The 19,215-nt window shown below is 37.3% G+C and overlaps 1 protein-coding gene across 1 annotated transcript in view; it reads right to left on the reverse strand.

The window, feature by feature from the left end:
- The window catches only part of LOC128528831 (mucin-3A-like), a 51,416-nt gene that overhangs the window by 21,174 nt on the left and 11,027 nt on the right, over window positions 1-19,215 (reverse strand). The window contains exons 3-17 of the mRNA XM_053501983.1: window positions 16,283-18,997; window positions 15,429-15,691; window positions 4,889-5,043; window positions 4,642-4,763; window positions 4,333-4,394; window positions 2,340-2,494; window positions 2,116-2,237; window positions 1,910-1,971; window positions 1,699-1,799; window positions 1,535-1,583; window positions 1,287-1,441; window positions 1,062-1,183; window positions 430-491; window positions 225-325; window positions 79-127 (exon numbers count right to left, since the gene is read on the reverse strand). Coding sequence (XP_053357958.1) covers window positions 79-127; window positions 225-325; window positions 430-491; window positions 1,062-1,183; window positions 1,287-1,441; window positions 1,535-1,583; window positions 1,699-1,799; window positions 1,910-1,971; window positions 2,116-2,237; window positions 2,340-2,494; window positions 4,333-4,394; window positions 4,642-4,763; window positions 4,889-5,043; window positions 15,429-15,691; window positions 16,283-18,997 — 4,295 coding nt within the window. The remainder of the gene's footprint in view (window positions 1-78; window positions 128-224; window positions 326-429; window positions 492-1,061; window positions 1,184-1,286; window positions 1,442-1,534; window positions 1,584-1,698; window positions 1,800-1,909; window positions 1,972-2,115; window positions 2,238-2,339; window positions 2,495-4,332; window positions 4,395-4,641; window positions 4,764-4,888; window positions 5,044-15,428; window positions 15,692-16,282; window positions 18,998-19,215) is intronic.

Consider the following 19,215-nt stretch of genomic DNA (forward strand, 5'->3'; position numbering starts at 1 on the left):
ACATATTTTTTTTTTATGTAACAATTTAGGATACTATATTATTTCTTCATTTTCTTAACATGTATAAAATGACCTTACAGTGTTAATGGAGTAGTTGTTAAAGATGGGGGAACTGATGTATAATTTCCTGCAACAAAGTCATTTTATTAATAGGTCAAGTGTTTTTTTGCTTAATCAAAGCAGCAGTCCTAAGTCCATAGCCGATTTTTTGTAACATAGCTTACCAGATAGTTTCTGGAGCTCAGTGAGAAAGGTGTTTGGGATATTAGTATCTCCATATTTAAAGCTGTAGTCCATGACACCTTCAATCTGTTTTCCTGAACTACTACTTAGAAGAGCAGAACAATAAATGGTTGTCATATCAAGAACAGTGTGGTAAGCAGTACAAGAAGTATTCTCGAGAATTACCTAAGTATTCTCACAACGTACCTTATATTGGACGACTTGGGTACAAATGGCTCTGCACCAGGTGCATTGAAAAGTGTGTTTAGCTGGAGAATGTAAGTATTTTATAGTTAACGTAGAAATTGAAAATATTGAGCTGTTGCTAATATTCATTGTTTGTACATTTGTGTTGACCAAAAGTGGAAATTTCCCCAATAATTCATGATCAATTTGCATTCAAAATTTGATAAGGGTTATAAGTTCGTCCTGATATCTCATACAATACGGATCCCTATTTATATTTAGGTGTCATTAAAGTATGCTTATCTGGTCTCCATGTCTTATGTCTATTTAAGCCCTAGGAGTGTGTCCCACAGGATTTAATGCAAAAGCTACTGCAGGATTATCGGGTGCCTTTGTCATTACGATGCTCCTTTACATTTCATGAATGTTGTGAGATGTTAAGTAAGAGTGATGTGTTCATCTTAAAGAGAAATTATTTCCCTGTAATAGGAATAGTGCTACTTTCAAAGGAGGATTGGGACATTACTCTGTTGCAGGTATATACTGTAGTCATATATCTATAAAACACAGAGTATGTCAAACCAATCACATTTATGTGCCAATGTACCATGCTCCTACAGATAACCTAACATGCACTCCACAGGTACACCTACAGCATTGTTGATGATGTCCTCCACTTGGATGTAGGTGTCATTCCTCAGTTCAGGGTTCTCTGGAATGCTAATGTTACTGATGCTGATTGTGAAGATGACTACATAGGAGGAGTTTGAAATTTCTGTGTAATAAACAATACACCCATTTAATCAATGATATCTTATAAAAGTGGGACAGTAATGTACACAGCTGATGCTGTAATGTGTGAGAGAAAAAAAACCTACCCTCAAATGTGAAGTTCAACACATTTATTGAATCACTGAGGTTAGTGGATCGAGAACTGAGCAGAGATGCGATGGCACTGAGGACCAAACGTCCACTGGGAATCGGGCTGAACGAGTCAAATACCAGCCGGGCCTGAACCACAGCTGAACCTGATCTGAAGACACAACATATTCTTTTTTAAGTAACAATTTTAAAATACTAAATGAATTCTTTATTATTTTTTTTAACATGTATAAAATGAACTTACAGTGTTAATGGAGTAGTTGTTAAAGATGGGGAAACTGATGTATAATATCCTGCAACAAAGTCATTTTATTAATAGGTAAAGTTTTTTTTTTGTTTGTTTGTTTGTTTTTGCTCAATCAAAGCAGCAGTCCTAAGTCCAATGCAGATTTTTGGACCATAGCTTACCAGATAGTTTTTGGAGCTCAGTGAGAAAGTTGATTGGGATATTAGTATCTCCATATTGGAAGCTGTAGTCCATGACACCTTCAATCTGTTTTCCTGAACTACTACTTAGAAAAGCAGAACAATAAATGGTTGTCATATCAAGAACAGTGTGGTAAGCAGTACAAGAAGTATTCTAACAATAGCGAATTACCTAAGTATTCTCACAACGTACCTTATATTGGAAGACTTGGGTACAAATGGCTCTGCACCAGGTGCATTGAAAAGTGTGTTTAGCTGGAGAATGTAAATATTTTATAGTTAACTTAGAAATTGAAAATGTTGAGCTGTTGCACAGAGTATGTCAAACCAATCACTTTTATGTGCCAATGTACCATGCTCCTACAGATAACCTAACATGCACTTCACAGGTACACCTACAGCATTGTTGATGATGTCCTCCACTTGGATGTAGGTGTCATTCCTCAGTTCAGAGTTCTCTGAAATGCTAATGTTACTGATGTTGATTGTAAAGATGACTGCATAGGAGGAGTTTGAAATTTCTGTGGAATTTACATGACTATTATAAAAATAGGATCTTTTAAAAATAAGACAATAATGTAAACAGTTGTTGCTGTAATGCATAATAAATAAAGAAAACATACCCTCGTAGGTGAAGTTTACCACATTTATTGAATCACTGAGGTTGGTGGATCGAGAACTGAGAAGAGATGCAATGGCACTGAGGACCAAACTCTCACTGGGAACTGGACTGAATAAGTTAAATTCTAGTCGGGTCTGAACCACAGCTGAACCAGATCTGAAGATATCATATATAATTAGTTTTGTGTTGACAATTTTGAATGATTTTAAAATTCTCTATTTCCTTAACAAGTCTAAAATGTTTGTACTTTATTATTGTAGGAGCTGCTGAATGCAACAATGGAACCTTTGTAGTTGATGGAGGAATTGATGTATAATAACCTGAAAGAAAATGTTTATTATTAGTAGGTAAAGTAAATGAAACTTGCCCAATAAACAAAAGCAGCAAATAAATTATTATTATTAGTAGTAGTGTTTTTATTCATTTATTTATTTTTATTATTTATATTATTTATTCATAATATTATTATTAAACCAAATTTGTGTAGCAGAGCTTACCAGTTATTTTCTGGAGCTCACTGAGAAAGCTGATTGGGCTATTAATATCTCCATTTTGGAAGTTGTACTCCATGTAACCTTCAATGTGATTCCTTAAACTACCACTTAAAAAAGGCAAAAGTTAAATGGTCTTTATACCAAGAAATACTACTATAATTTATACCAGTACATGAATTTTTATCAAAAGCTAAATGAATGATTTTAACGTACGTGAAATTGCAGGTCGTCGGTACAAATGGTTCTGCACCAGGTGCATTAAGAAGTGTGTTTAGCTGGAGAATGTAAATGCTTTAGTTTTTAACAAAAAATGATTTTGAAGAAAACTCTGCATCTTAAAGGTCCCACATTTTTAGTTCTTTTTTAGTTTTTTTTTTTTTTTTTACAAACATGCCTATTCTTTCTGTCCTGCTCTATCAGGCACATCCCACTAAATGGATTTCCCAGAGCAGATCTAAGACCTCCTGGAGCTCAGTACCAATTTGCCTCATTTGAAAGAAGTACTAAATCAAATTTTTTCAAATGCACACATCAAGTCCATTTTATTTGTTACTTTGATTTGATTTTAGTTTAGTTGACATTATGTTTAGTATGTTGTACTAACAATTTTAAAAGGAATAGTTTACACTCACCACTTCATTAACGGAGCTCTGCACCTTTGTGTACGTATTGTAGCTGAGATCAAGTGTCTCTGGCATGCTGACGTTACTGAGGTGGAATTCAAAAGTGACTGCATAAGCAGTGTCTGAAATTTCTGGGAAAAAAAAAAACCGTCCACTAATATTACTTATATAGTATTTATAGGAATTACTAGGCATATGATGATTTTGAAAATACTTGTAGCTGTTTGTGTGATTGTGATTGAAAAGAGACATACTCTCATAGGTGAAGTTAAGCACTGTTACTGAATCACTGATGTTTGTGATTCGAGAACTCAACAGATCTGCAATCGTTCTGAGGATTATACTCTCACTGGGAACAGGAGATGAGTAGTTGAATAAAAGTTTGGCCATTACCACAGCTGAACCAGAGCTACAAGGAAACAGCCTTGTGTTTATTAACTTTTAAATTTAAGTATAAAAAAGCAATTTGTCCACTGCGCACATTAGATCTTACATAATTGTTGGATCAGCAGCAGAAGTCAACTTCAGCTGTCTTGCAGTTAAAGGAGAAACCGTTGTAGGAGATGCTACAAATAAAAGCAACTTTTATCTTAATGGAAATAATAATACAATAATAAATAAGTTATATATTTAAGCTTAATAAACACTATGATACCCATCATAATGCACAATGGGGCGATGCAGCTTACCAGTTTGGTTCTGCAACTGACTGAGGAAATTAAATAGTGTATTGGTGTCTTCATCTTGGAAACTGTATTCCATGTAACCTTCAATTTGTTTTCTTGAACTTCTACATAAAAACACAAAAGATTGTACTTAAAGTCAGGACAGTAAATGGAGTATATTTAGAAGAGAAATCACGGCTGTGTAAACTTACATGAAGATGGAGGACTTTGGTTCAAATTGGTCTTGTCCAGGTTCATTCAAGAGTGTGTTAAGCTGTATTTATTGACAATGATTTGTTTATTATTACATAAAATTCTGTAAGCTGGCAGATGTCTTAAATATATGAAATAAAACATTGGTAAAATATAGTGTAATCAGAGTACTTCCTAAGTTTTAAGGACCATTTTTAAAACTGTGGTTTATGTCTCTGTAATATTATATAATTGCACAGTATATTGAACTGGATCTGATCACAGGAATACGCTTTTCTTATTTTTGGTAAAATAATATGTAAACTTACAGCATTATTAATGGAACTCTGGACTTGGGTGACAGTGTTGTTGCTAAGGTCAGGTTTCTCAGAGATGCTGATGTTACTAAGGCTGAATGTGAAGATGACGGCATAGGAACCGTTTGAAATGTCTAGAAAATAAAGAAAATGTATTTTCGAATGTGTGATAAAGATGTACATTTCATATGACTGAAACACTCAAGTGAATAGTTATACAGTAGATGTATTTTGAGTAAGTGAATAAACAAAAACATACTTTCATAGGTGAAGTTCAGGACTTGTATTAAATCACTGATAAGTGTGAGCCGAGAAGTTAAAAGAGCTGTGATTGCACTAAGGACCAAAGTCTCACTTGGAATCGGAGTAGAAAAGTTAAATATCAGCCTGGTTTGAACAATAGCTGTACCAGCTCTAAAGAGATAAAGCATAAATTAGATTAGTTTTCTTTCCAGAAAGGATTTAGAATATTTTTGTCTTTATTTTTATAGTTGTATAAGAATTTAACATACATAATGGAGAGAGGAACTGTATAAGTTGTTGATTCTGCTGTTGAAGCATTGTTTAAAGTGGCACCTTTTGTTAATGTAGTTACAGTTGAAGCCAAAATTGCAGTGTCCTTAGTTACATTTGCTTCAGGTATTTCAGGGTTAGTCGAATTTAATAGAGCAACTTCTTCTCTTGTAATGCTTGTAATTAGTGGACCTGGAAAAGCAGATATATTTGCATTTCTTGTAAGTGTGAAAGGTTGTTCTGTGTGACCAATAGCAGTAGTCAAATCTTCATTGAGTTTTGTAGATACTGGTGAGGTAGGTTTAGTCGGCAGAGTTGACACTGAATTTGGAGCTGGTGCTAATGTTGGGGAGCTGAAAGATTCAGTAGTCACAAGTGTAACATGTGTTGTATTTGGTGTTAAACTTCCATTATCCTGATCCACTGTAAAAGGCAAAAATGTAGATTCTATATTTGGTGTTTCACTTAAAATTCTTGGATTTGCAGAGGTTTGTGAAATATTTAAATATATTGTTGATAGGTCAGTTGTCTGAGCAACAGACGAAATTGCAATGGTCAATCCTGGTTTTGATGTTAGATTTGTTTGGGTTATGTATGAAGGTATAGTTATTGGTGTTTCATTTACAGTTGTATTTGTAGTTGGTAGTGCTTCTCTTAAATTGTTTGAAGTTGGATAAACAGTTGTTTTTGGTGTTGCTGGTGATGGTACACTTGCTAATGTATTTGTTAGTAGCACTTCAGTTGTTTGCTCCTTTGTCCAAGTCTGGAGTGAGTAAGGGGATGGATTAGTTACTGGTGCAGTTGATTTTGATGTGATTTCAGTCTTACTGGACACTTGTACTGTTGGTGTTGTAGCTATTTTATCTTCTGTTGCTGTAGTCTTTGTTGTAGATTTAGTTAACACTGCTGTTATTGTTTTCAGTGGCTGTGTAGTTGTAAGAATAGCTGATAGTGCTTCCTCTGTGGGTGATTGTACTTCAGTTATGGGACCTTGAGCTATAGTAGTTTGTAATGAAGTTAATTCTGTTGATGTTGTTGGTTGTGTTGTGGACTTAGTAGTATCCCTTACTTCCTTTGTTAATAACATTGAAGGTGTATTTAGTTTTTCCTCTGTAGGTATGGGGCTTTTAAAGAGAGTAGGTATAGATTCTGTACTTAATGAAGATTGGTTTGTAGCCATTGGTGATTTGGTTGTGATCATTGGCACTATGTTGGTTGTTGAAATAATCAGTTCCTCTGTAGTTTCCTTTCTAGGAGTTGATCCAGTTTTTATCTTTGAAGCAAAAGTAGTTGATTCAGCTAATGTTGATGGTTGTGTGATTGTTGTAGGCAGTGTTGTGGTTGGTGAAAACATTGTAGGTGTAGGTAATGAAGGTTCATCTATAATTTTTAAAGATTCAGTTGTGAAGCTTGGAGCTGAGGTAGTTGTTAATTGAGTTGATTTAGTTAATGTTGGTCGGTGAGTGGTTGTTGTTGCATGTGTTGCAAATTCATCGCTAGTGGTCAGTTCTGTTGTTTGTACATTTCTAGATGTAATTATTGGTGTCTCCTCTGTCATTTCTAATGTTTTAGGTGTAGTTTTTGGAGTTAGTATATTTCTAAATGCTGTTGATTCTGCTGTAGTTGGTTCTGTATTTGTATCTGTTGTGGATAAGGTGGTAGTGGTCACCTCTGTTATTATTGTGGCTGGCAAAAAAGTTGGATGTGTAGTTGATGAAGTTTCCACTTTAGATGTTGATAACTTAGTCGGGATTGGAGGTAAGGCAGATCTTACTCCAGTTAATTCATCTGAAGTTGATGGTTCTGTAGTTGATGTATCTTGTATTGTGGATTCAATGATAGTGGTCGCCTCGGATAGTAAATCAGTTGGTGAAAAAGTTGTGGCTAATGAAATTTCCTTCATAGTTTTTGATACATCAGCTGTTGTATGTAAAGCCAAAGTAGGTGCTAATCCAGTTGATTCAGGTGATGTTAATGGTTCTGTGGTTGCACTCTGTGTTGTGGATTCAATGGGAATGTACATTTCTGTTTTTGGCACTGTTGTAGCTGTAGGTTTTGGTATCCATGCTTTTGTTTTCAATGATTTATCCATGGAGCTCGGAATCAATGTATTTGTAAATACTGTTGATTCTGCTGTAGTTGGTTCTGTATTTGTAAAAGCATCTGTTGTGGATAAGGTGATAGTGGTCACCTCTGTTATTATTGTGGCTGGCAAAAAAGTTGGATGTGTAGTTGATGAAGTTTCCACTTTAGATGTTGATAACTTAGTCGGGATTGGAGGTAAGGCAGATCTTACTCCAGTTGATTCATCTGAAGTTGATGGTTCTGTAGTTGATGTATCTTGTATTGTGGATTCAATGATAGTGGTCGCCTCGGTTAGTAAATCAGTTGGTGAAAAAGTTGTGGCTAATGAAATTTTCTTCATAGTTTTTGATACGTCGGCTGTTGTATGTAAAGCTAAAGTAGGTGCTAATCCAGTTGATTCAGGTGATGTTAATGGTTTTGTGGTTGCACTCTGTGTTGTGGATTCAATGGGAATGTACATTTCCGTTTTTTGCACTGTTGTAGCTGTAGGTTTTGGTATCCATGCTTTTGTTTTCAATGTTTTATCCATGGAGCTTGGAATCAATGTATTTGTAATTACTGTTGATTCTGCTGTAGTTGGTTCTGTATTTGTAAAAACCTGCGTTGTGGATACCAACTTAGTGGGCACTTCTGCTAATACTGTGGTTAGCAATAAGGTTTTAGGTGTATTTAATAAAGTTACTTCTCTTGGTACTGATGATTCAGTTGTCATACTTGGCGTGTAGGTGGTTGTTATTTCAGTTGATGGAGCTGAGGTTAATGGTTCTGTGGTTTTTGTAGCATCTGTTGTAAATTCAGTCAAAGTTGTCACTTCTGTTAGTATTATGGTTGGTGAAAATGTTGTAGGGATAGTTAACAAAGGTTTATCTGTAGTTGTTAATGTTTCAGTTGTCATGCTTGGAGATCGGGTGGTTGTTAGTTTAGTTGATTTAGCTAATGTTGATGGTTCTGTGGGTGTTGTAGCCTCTGTTGCGAATTCAGTGAAAGTGGTCACTTCCGTTATTATTGAATGTTTATCTGGAATTATTAGTGATTCAGTTGTCATGCTTAGAGCTACAGCAGTTGCTGATCCAGTTGATTCAGCTGATTTTGGTGGTTCTGTGGTTGTTGTATCCTGTGCAATGGATTCAGTGGTAGTTGAACCTTCTTTAAGTGTTATAGTTGTTGAAAAACCTGTAGGAATAGTTAATGAAAGTTCATCCATAGTTGTTGATGTTTCATTTGTCATGCTTGGAGCTAAAGTAGTTGTTCTTCCAGTTGATTCTGCTGATATTGATGGTTCTGTGGTTGTTGTAGCATCTGTTGTAAATTCAGTGAAAGTGGTCTCTTCCGTTAATGAGGGTTCATTTTTAGTTGATTCAGCTAATGTTGGTAGTTCTGTCATTGGCATAGACTGTGGTGTGAATTCAGTGGTAGAGGTGACTTCTGTTAGTATTATGGTTGGTGAAAAAGTTGTGGAAATAGTTAAAGAAGGTTTATCTGTAGTTGTTGGTGTTTCAGTTGTCATGATTGGAGATTGGGTTTTTGTTACTCCAGTTAATTCAGCTGATATTGATGGTTCTGTGGTTGTTGACTCTGCTATAAATTTAGTGAAAGTGGTCTCTTCCATTAGTATTATGGTTGGTGAAAACGTTATGGGAGAAGTTATTAAATGTTCATCTGTAATTATTGATAAATCAGTTTCCATGCTTGTAGATACAGTAGTTGTTGATTCAGCTGATCTTGGTGGTTCTGTGGTTGTTGTATCCTGTGCAATGGATTCAGTGGTAGTTGAACCTTCTTTAAGTTTTATAGTTGTTGAAAAACCTGTAGGAATAGTTAATGAAAGTTCATCCATAGTTGTTGATGTTTCATTTGTCATGCTTGGAGCTAAGGTAGTTGTTCTTCCAGTTGATTCTGCTGATATTGATGGTTCTTTGGTTGTTGTAGCATATGTTGTGAATTCAGTGAAAGTGGTCATTTCTGTCAGTATTATGGTTGGTGAAAAAGTTGTAGGGGTAATTAATGAAGGTTCATTTTTAGTTGATTCAGCTAATGTTGATAGTTCTGTCATTGGCATAGACTGTGGTGTGAATTCAGTGGTAGGGGTGATTTCTGTTAGTATCATGATTGGTGAAAAAGTTGTAGAAATAGTTAACAATGGTTTATCTGTAGTTGTTGATTTTTCAGTTGTCATGATTGAAGATCGGGTGGTTGTTAGTCCAGTTGATTCAGCTGAAGTTGATGGTTCTGTGGTTGTTGTAGCATCTGTTGTAAATTCAGTGAAAGTGGTCTTTTCCGTTAATGAGGGTTCATTTTTAGTTGATTCGGCTAATGTTGGTAGTTCTGTCATTGACATAGACTGTGGTGTGAATTCAGTGTTAGGGGTGACTTCTGTTAGTATTATGGTTGGTGAAAAAGTTGTAGAAATAGTTAAAGAAGGTTTATCTGTAGTTGTTGGTGTTTCAGTTGTCAAGATTGGAGATTGGGTTTTTGTTACTCCAGTTAATTCAGCTGATGTTGATGGTTCTGTGGTTGTTGACCCTGCTATAAATTCAGTGAAAGTGGTCTCTTCCATTAGCATTATGGTTGGTGAAAACGTTATAGGAGAAGTAATTAAATGTTTATCTGTATTTATTGATAATTCAGTTTCCATGCTTGTAGACACAGTAGTTGTTGATTCAGTTGATTCGGCTGATGTTGGTGATTCTGTGGTTGTTGTAACCTGTGCAGTAGATTCAGTGGTAGTTGAACCTTCTTTTAGCGTTGTGGTTGTTAAAAAAGCTGTAGGAAAAGTTAATAAAAGTTCACCCATAGTTGTTAATGTTTCATTTGTCATGCTTGGAGCTAAGGTAGTTGTTCTTCCAGTTGATTCTGCTGATATTGATGGTTCTGTGGTTGTTGTAGCATCTGTTGTAAATTCAGTGAAAGTGGTCTCTTCCGTTAATGAGGGTTCATTTTTAGTTGATTCAGCTAATCTTGGTAGTTCTGTCATTGGCATAGACTGTGGTGTGAATTCAGTGGTAGGGGTGACTTCTGTTAGTATTATGGTTGGGGAAAAAGTTGTAGAGATAGTTAAAGAAGGTTTATCTGTAGTTGTTGGTGTTTCAGTTGTCATGATTGGAGATTGGGTTTTTGTTACTCCAGTTAATTCAGCTGATATTGATGGTTCTGTGGTTGTTGTAGCATCTGTTGTAAATTCAGTGAAAGTGGTCTCTTCTGTTATTAAAGGTTTATGTTTAGTTGATTCAGCTAATGTTGATAGTTCTCTCATTGGCATAGACTGTGGTGTGAATTCAGAGGTAGGGATGACTTCTGTTAGTATTATGGTTGGTGAAAAAGTTGTGGTCATACTTATTAAATGTTTATCTATCATATTTGATGTTTTACTTGTTATGCTTGTAGCTACAGTAGTTGTTGATCTAGTTGATTCAGCTGATGTTATTGGTTCCGTGATTGTTGTAGCCTCTGTTGTAAATTCAGTGAAAGTGGTCTCTTCCATTAGTATTATGGTTGGTAAAATTGTTGTAGGGGTAGTTTTTGAATGTTCATCTATAATTATTGATGATTCACTTGTTGTGCTTGTAGCTACAGTAGTTGTTGATCTAGCTAATTCAGCTTGTGGCGTGGATTCAGTGGTAGTTAAACCTTCTTTTATTGTTACCGTAGTTGAAAAAGCTGTAGGAATAGGTAATGAAAGTTCATCCATAGTTATAGATGTTTTAGTTGTCATGCCTGGGGGTAAGGTAATTGTTTTTTCAATTGATTCTGCTGATATTGATGGTTCTGTGGTTGTAGCATATGTTTTTAATTTAGTTAAAGTTTCCTCTGTGTTTCTGGAAGATTCGGTTGGTGTGCTTGGACCTAAGAAAGTTGTAAATGCAGTTGATTCTGCTAGTAATAATGATTCTGTGGTTGTTGTATCCAGTGTTGTGGATTCATTAGTAGTGATCACGCCTGTTATTATTGTGGTTGGTAGTAAAGTTGTAGGTGTAGTCAATGAAGTTTCTTCTATAGTTGTGAATAATTCAGTTGTCATGCTTGAAGGAAGGGTAGTTGTTACTCCAGTAGCTTGAGCTGATGTTAAAGGTTCCTTTATAATTGCGGCTGATTCAGCTGTCATACTTGGAGTGAAAGTAGTTGTTACTCCAGTTAAAAGAACTGATGATTGTTCTGTGGATTTTGTAGCCTGTATTGTGGAGTCAGTGGAAGTGGTCACCTCTGTTAGTATTGTAGTCTGTGAAAATGTTGTAGGTGTAGTTTTTGAAGTTGCCTCTAAAGTTGTGGATAATTCAGTTGTCATGCTTGGAGCTATGGTAGTTGTTACTCCAATTAAATGAGCTATTGTTGGTGGTTCTGTGGTTGTAGCCTGTGTTGTGGATTCAGTGGTAGTGGTCATCTCTGTTAGTATTGTGGTTGGTGAAAATGTTACAGGTGTTGTTATTGAAGTTGCCTCTGCAGTAGTGGATGATTCAGTTGTTGTGCTTGCAGTCAAAGTAGTAGATACTTCAGTTGATTGAGTTGGTGTTGATGGTTTTGTTGTTGTTGTAGTCTTTGCTGTAAATTCAGTGGTACTGGTCACATCTGTTGGTATGGAAAATGTTGTGGGTGTAGTTATTAAAGTTGCTTCTATAGTTGTGGGTAATTCAGTTGTCGTGCTTGGAGCGAAGGTAGTCGTTACTCCTGTTGATTGAGCTAATATTGATTGTTCGTTCATTGGTGTAGCCTGCATTGTGGATTCAGTAGTTTTCACATCTGTGAATATTGTAGTTGGAAAAAATGTTGCAGGTATAGTTTTTAAAGTTGCCTCTACAGTTGTGGATAATTCAGTTGTCGTGCTTGCAGCAAAGGTAGTTGTTACTTCAGTTGATTCAGCTGATGTTGTTGGTGCTGTAGTTGTTCTTTCCTGTGATGTTGACTCAGTGGTAGTGGTCACTTCTCTTAGTATTGTGGTTGGTGAAAATGTTATAGTTGTTGCTATTGAAGTTGCCTCTATAGTGGTGGATGATTCAGTTTTTGTGCTTGGAGCTAAGGTAGTTGTTATTCCAGTTGATTGAGCTGATGTTGATGGTTCTGTGGTTGTTGTAGCCTGTGTTGTTGATTCAGTGTTAGTTGTCATATCTGTGAGTATTGCGGTTGGTGAAAATGTTGTTGGTGTAGTTATTAAGGTTTCTTGCATGGTTGTGGATAAATTAGTTGTCATGCTTGGAGCAAAGGTAGTTGTTACTATAGTTGATTGAGCTGATGTTGATGGTTCTGTGGTTGTTGTAGCCTGTGTTGTGGATTCAGTGGTAGTGGTCACTTCTGTTAGTATTGTGGTTGGTGAAAATGTTGTTGGTGTAGTTATTGAAGTTTCTTGTATGTTTGTGGATGATTCAGTTGTCATGCTTGGAGTAAAAGTAGTTGTTACTCTAGTTGATTGACCCGATGTTGATGGTTCTGTGGTTGTTGTAGCCTGTGTTGTCAATTCAGTGGTTGTGGTCACTTCTGTTAGTATTGTGGTTGTAGAAAATGTTCTAGGTGTAATTATTGAAGTTGCTTCCATAGTTGTGGACAATTCAGTTGTTGTGCTTGGAGCTAAGTTAGTTGTTATTCCAGTTGATTGAGCTGATGTTGATGGTTCTGCGGTTGTTGTAGCCTGTGTTGTGGATTCAGTGGTAGTTGTCACATCTGTTAGTATTGTGGTTTGTGAAAATGTTGTAGGTGTAGTTATTGAAGTTGCTTGTATGGTTGTGGATAATTCAGTTGTCGTGCTTGGAGGGAAGGTAGTTGTTACTCCAGTTGATTGAGCTGATGGTAATGGTTCTGTGGTTATTGTAGGCTGTGTTGTTGATTCAGTGGTAATTGTCACATCTGTGAGTATTGTGGTTGGTGAAAATGTTGTTGGTGTAGTTATTGAAGTTTCTTGCATGGTTGTGGATAATTCAGTTGTACTGCTTGGAGCAAAAGTAGTTGTTACTCCAGTTGATTGACCTAATGTTGATGGTTCTGTGGTTGTTGTAGCCTGTGTTGTCAATTCCGTGGTTGTGGTCACTTCTGTTAGTATTGTGGTTGTAGAAAATGTTCTAGGTGTAATTATTGATGTTGCCTCTATAGTTGTGGACAATTCAGTTGTTGTGCTTGGAGCTAAGTTAGTTGTTATTCCAGTTGATTGAGCTGATGTTGATGGTTCTGCAGTTGTTGTAGCCAGTGTTGTGGATTCAGTGGTAGTTGTTACATCTGTTAGTATTGTGGTTTGTGTAGATGTTGTAGGTGTAGTTATTGAAGTTGCTTGTATGGTTGTGAATAATTCAGTTGTCGTGCTTGGAGGGAAAGTAGTTGTTACTCCAGTTGATTGAGCTGATGTTGATGGTTCTGTGGTTATTGTAGGCTGTGTTGTTGATTCAGTGGTAATTGTCACATCTGTGAGTATTGTGGTTGGTGAAAATGTTGTTGGTGTAGTTATTGAAGTTTCTTGCATGGTTGTGGATAATTCAGTTGTACTGCTTGGAGCAAAAGTAGTTGTTACTCCAGTTGATTGACCTAATGTTGATGGTTCTGTGGTTGTTGTAGCCTGTGTTGTCAATTCAGTGGTTGTGGTCACTTCTGTTAGTATTGTGGTTGTAGAAAATGTTCTAGGTGTAATTATTGATGTTGCCTCTATAGTTGTGGACAATTCAGTTGTTGTGCTTGGAGCTAAGTTAGTTGTTATTCCAGTTGATTGAGCTGATGTTGATGGTTCTGCAGTTGTTGTAGCCTGTGTTGTGGATTCAGTGGTAGTTGTCACATCTGTTAGTATTGTGGTTTGTGAAAATGTTGTAGGTGTAGTTATTGAAGTTGCTTGTATGGTTGTGGATAATTCAGTTGTCATGCTTGGAGGGAAGGTAGTTGTTACTCCAGTTGATTGAGCTGATGTTGATGGTTCTGTGGTTATTGTAGGCTGTGTTGTTGATTCAGTGGTAATTGTCACATCTGTGAGTATTGTGGTTGGTGAAAATGTTGTTGGTGTAGTTATTGAAGTTTCTTGCATGGTTGTGGATAATTCAGTTGTACTGCTTGGAGCAAAAGTAGTTGTTACTCCAGTTGATTGACCCGATGTTGATGGTTCTGTGGTTGTTGTAGCCTGTGTTGTCAATTCAGTGGTTGTGGTCACTTCTGTTAGTATTGTGGTTGTAGAAAATGTTCTAGGTGTAATTATTGATGTTGCCTCTATAGTTGTGGACAATTCAGTTGTTGTGCTTGGAGCTAAGTTAGTTGTTATTCCAGTTGATTGAGCTGATGTTGATGGTTTTGCAGTTGTTGTAGCCTGTGTTGTGGATTCAGTGGTAGTTGTCACATCTGTTAGTATTGTGGTTTGTGAAAATGTTGTAGGTGTAGTTATTGAAGTTGCTTGTATGGTTGTGGATAATTCAGTTGTCGTGCTTGGAGGGAAGGTAGTTGTTACTCCAGTTGATTGAGCTGATGTTGATGGTTCTGTGGTTATTGTAGGCTGTGTTGTTGATTCAGTGGTAATTGTCACATCTGTGAGTATTGTGGTTGGTGAAAATGTTGTTGGTGTAGTTATTGAAGTTTCTTGCATGGTTGTGGATAATTCAGTTGTACTGCTTGGAGCAAAGGTAGTTGTTACTATAGTTGATTGAGTTGATGTTGATGGCCCTGTGGTTGTTGTAGCCTGTGTTGTGGATTCAGTGGTAGTGGTTACCTCTGTTAGTATTGTGGTTGGTGAAAATGTTGTAGATGTAGTTGCCTGTATAGTTGTGGATGATTCTAGTGTAGTGGTTGGTAAAAATGTTATAGTTGTTGCTATTGAAGTTGCCTCTATAGTGGTGAATGATTCAGTTGTTGTGCTTGGAGGGAAGGTAGTTGTTATTTCAGTTGATTGAGCTGATGTTGATGGTTCTGTGGTTATTGTAGCCTGTGTTGTTGATTCAGTGGTAGTTGTCACATCTGTGAGTATTGTGGTTGGTGAAAATGTTGGTGTAGTTATTGAAGTTTCTTGCATGGTTGTGGGTAATTCAGTTGTAGTGCTTGGAGCAAAGGTAGTTGTTACTTCAGTTGATTGAGCTGATATTGATGATCCTGTGGTTGTTGTAGCCTGTGTTGTGAATTCAGTTGTAGTTGTCACCCCGGTTAGTATTGTGGTTGGTGAAAATGTTGTAGATGTAGTTGGCTGTATAGTTGTGGATGATTCAGTTATTGTGCTTGGAGATAAGGTAGTTGTTACTCCAGTTAATTGCGCTGACGTTGATGGTTCTGCGGTTGTTGTAGCCTGTGTTGTTGAGCCAGTGGTAGTTGTCACATCTGTGAGTATTGCGGTTGTTGAATATGTTGTTGGTGTAGTCATTGATGTTGCCTCTATAGTTGTGGACAACTTAGTTGTTACTTCAGGTGATTGAGCTGATGTTGATGTTTCTGTGGTTGTTGTAGCCTGTGTTGTGGATTCAGTGGTAGTGGTCACCTCTGTCAGTAATGTGGTTTGTGAAAATGTTGTTGGTATAGTTATTGCCTGTATAGTTGTGGATAAGTCAATTGTAGTGCTTGGAGCGAAAGTAGTTGTTACTCCAGTTGATTGAGCTGATGTTGATAGTTCTGTGGTTGTTGTAGCCTGTGTTGTCAATTCAGTAGTAGTGGTCCCATCTGTTAATATTGTGGTTGGTGAAAATGTTGCAGGTCTCGTTTTTGATGTTGCCTCTACAGTTGTGGATAATTCATTTGTTGTGCTTGGAGTTAAGGTGGTTGTTATTTCAGTTGATTGAGCTGATGTTGATGGTTCTGTGGTTGTTGTAGCCTGTGTTGTGGACTCACTGGTAGTGGTCACCTCTGTCAGAAATGTGGTTGGTGAAAATGTTGTAGGTGTAGTTACCTTTATAGTTGTGGATGATTCAGTTGTTGTGCTTGGAGATAAGGTAGTTGTTACTCTAGTTGATTGAGCTGATGTTGATGGTTCTGTGGTTGTTGTAGCCTGTGTTGTTGATTCAGTGGTAGTTGTCACATCTGTGAGTATTGTGCTTGGTGAAAATGTTGGTGTAGTTATTGAAGTTTTTTGCATGGTTGTGGATAATTCAGTTGTAGTGCTTGGAGTAAAGGTAGTTGTTACTTCAGTTGATTGAGCTGATCTTGATGTTTCTGTGGTTGCTGTAGCCTGTGTTGTTGATTCAGTGGTAGTGGTCACCTCTGTTAGTATTGTGGTTGGTGAAAATGTTGTAGGTGTAGTTACCTGTATAGTTGTGGATGATTCAGTTGTTGTGCTTGGAAATAAGGTAGTTGTTACTCTAGTTGATTGAGCTGATGTTGATGGTTCTGTGGTTGTTGTAGCCTGTGTTGTTGATTCAGTGGTAGTTGTCACATCTGTGAGTATTGTGCTTGGTGAAAATGTTGGTGTAGTTATTGAAGTTTTTTGCATGGTTGTGGATAATTCAGTTGTAGTCCTTGGAGTAAAGGTAGTTGTTACTTCAGTTGATTGAGCTGATGTTGATGTTTCTGTGGTTGTTGTAGCCTGTGTTGTTGATTCAGTGGTTGTGGTCACCTCTGTTAGAAATGTGGTTGGTGAAAATGTTGTTGGTGTAGTTATTGAAGTTGTTTGTATAGATGTGGATGATTCAATTGTCGTGCTTGGAGCGAAGGTAGTTGTTACTCCAGTTGATTGAGCTGATGTTGATGGTTCTGTGGTTGTGGTAGCCTGTGTTGTGGATTCAATGGTAGTTGTCACATCTGTTAGTATTGTGGTTGGTGAAAATGTTGTAGGTGTAGTTACCTGTATAGTTGTGGATAATTCAGTTGTTGTGCTTGGAGATAAGGTAGTTGTTACTCTAGTTGATTGAGCTGATGTTGATGGTTCTGTGGTTGTTGTAGCCTGTGTTGTTGATTCAGTGGTAGTTGTCACATCTGTGAGTATTGTGCTTGGTGAAAATGTTGGTGTAGTTATTGAAGTTTTTGGCATGGTTGTGGATAATTCAGTTGTAGTGCTTGGAGTGAAGGTAGTTGTTACTTCAGTTGATTGAGCTGATCTTGATGTTTCTGTGGTTGCTGTAGCCTGTGTTGTTGATTCAGTGGTAGTGGTCACCTCTGTTAGTATTGTGGTTGGTGAAAATGTTGTAGGTGTAGTTACCTGTATAGTTGTGGATGATTCAGTTGTTGTGTTTGGGGTGAAGGTAGTTGTTACTCCAGTTGATTGAGCTGATGTTGATGTTTCTGTGGTTGTTGTAGCCTGTGTTGTGGACTCACTGGTAGTGGTCACCTCTGTCAGAAATGTGGTTGGTGAAAATGTTGTTGGTGTAGTTATTGAAGTTGTTTGTATAGTTGTGGATGATTCAATTGTCGTGCTTGGAGCGATGGTAGTTGTTACTCCAGTTGATTGAGCTGATGTTGATGGTTCTGTGGTTGTGGTAGCCTGTGTTGTTGATTCAGTGGTAGTGGTCACCTCTGTTAGTATTGTGGTTGGTGAAAATGTTGTAGGTGTAGTTACCTGTATAGTTGTGGATGATTCAGTTGTTGTGCTTGGAGATAAGGTAGTTGTTACTCCAGTTGATTGAGCTGATGTTGATGGTTCTGTGGTTGTTGTAGCCTGTGTTGTTGATTCAGTGGTAGTTGTCACATCTGTGAGTATTGTGCTTGGTGAAAATGTTGGTGTAGTTATTAAAGTTTTTGGCATGGTTGTGGATAATTCAGTTGTAGTGCTTGGAGTGAAGGTAGTTGTTACTTCAGTTGATTGAGCTGATCTTGATGTTTCTGTGGTTGCTGTAGCCTGTGTTGTTGATTCAGTGGTAGTGGTCACCTCTGTTAGTATTGTGGTTGGTGAAAATGTTGTAGGTGTAGTTACCTGTAAAGTTGTGGATGATTCAGTTGTTGTGCTTGGGGTGAAGGTAGTTGTTACTCCAGTTGATTGAGCTGATGTTGATGTTTCTGTGGTTGTTGTAGCCTGTGTTGTGGACTCACTGGTAGTGGTCACCTCTGTCAGAAATGTGGTTGGTGAAAATGTTGTTGGTGTAGTTATTGAAGTTGTTTGTATAGTTGTGGATGATTCAATTGTCGTGCTTGGAGCGATGGTAGTTGTTACTCCAGTTGATTGAGCTGATGTTGATGGTTCTGTGGTTGTGGTAGCCTGTGTTGTTGATTCAGTGGTAGTGGTCACCTCTGTTAGTATTGTGGTTTGTGAAAATGTTGTAGGTGTAGTTACCTGTATAGTTGTGGATGATTCAGTTGTTGTGCTTGGAGATAAGGTAGTTGTTACTCCAGTTGATTGAGCTGATGTTGATGGTTCTGTGGTTGTTGTAGCCTGTGTTGTTGATTCAGTGGTAGTTGTCACATTTGTGAGTATTGTGCTTGGTGAAAATGTTGGTGTAGTTATGGAAGTTTTTTGCATGGTTGTGGATAGTTCAGTTGTAGTGCTTGGAGTGAAGGTAGTTGTAACTTCAGTTGATTGAGCTGATCTTGATATTTCTGTGGTTGCTGTAGCCTGTGTTGTTGATTCAGTGGTAGTGGTCACCTCTGTTAGTATTGTAGTTGGTGAAAATGTTGTAGGTGTAGTTACCTGTGTAGTTGTGAATGATTCAGTTGTTGTGCTTGGGGTGAAGGTAGTTGTTACTCCAGTTGATTGAGCTGATGTTGATGCTTCTGTGGTTGTTGTAGCCTGTGTTGTGGACTCACTGGTAGTGGTCACCTCTGTCAGAAATGTGGTTGGTGAAAATGTTGTTGGTGTAGTTATTGAAGTTGTTTGTATAGTTGTGGATGATTCGATTGTCGTGCTTGGAGCGAAGGTAGTTGTTACTCCAGTTGATTGAGCTGATGTTGATGGTTCTGTGGTTGTGGTAGCCTGTGTTGTGGATTCAATGGTAGTTGTCACATCTGTTAGTATTGTGGTTGGTGTAAATGTTGTAGGTGTAGTTACCTGTATAGTTGTGGATAATTCAGTTGTTCTGCTTGGAGATAAGGTAGTTGTTACTCTAGTTGATTGAGCTGATGTTGATGGTTCTGTGGTTGTTGTAGCCTGTGTTGTTGATTCAGTGGTTGTTGTCACATCTGTGAGTATTG

The sequence above is a fragment of the Clarias gariepinus genome, chromosome 8, assembly GCF_024256425.1.
Source record: "Clarias gariepinus isolate MV-2021 ecotype Netherlands chromosome 8, CGAR_prim_01v2, whole genome shotgun sequence".
In the NCBI taxonomy this organism is placed as follows: domain Eukaryota; kingdom Metazoa; phylum Chordata; class Actinopteri; order Siluriformes; family Clariidae; genus Clarias; species Clarias gariepinus.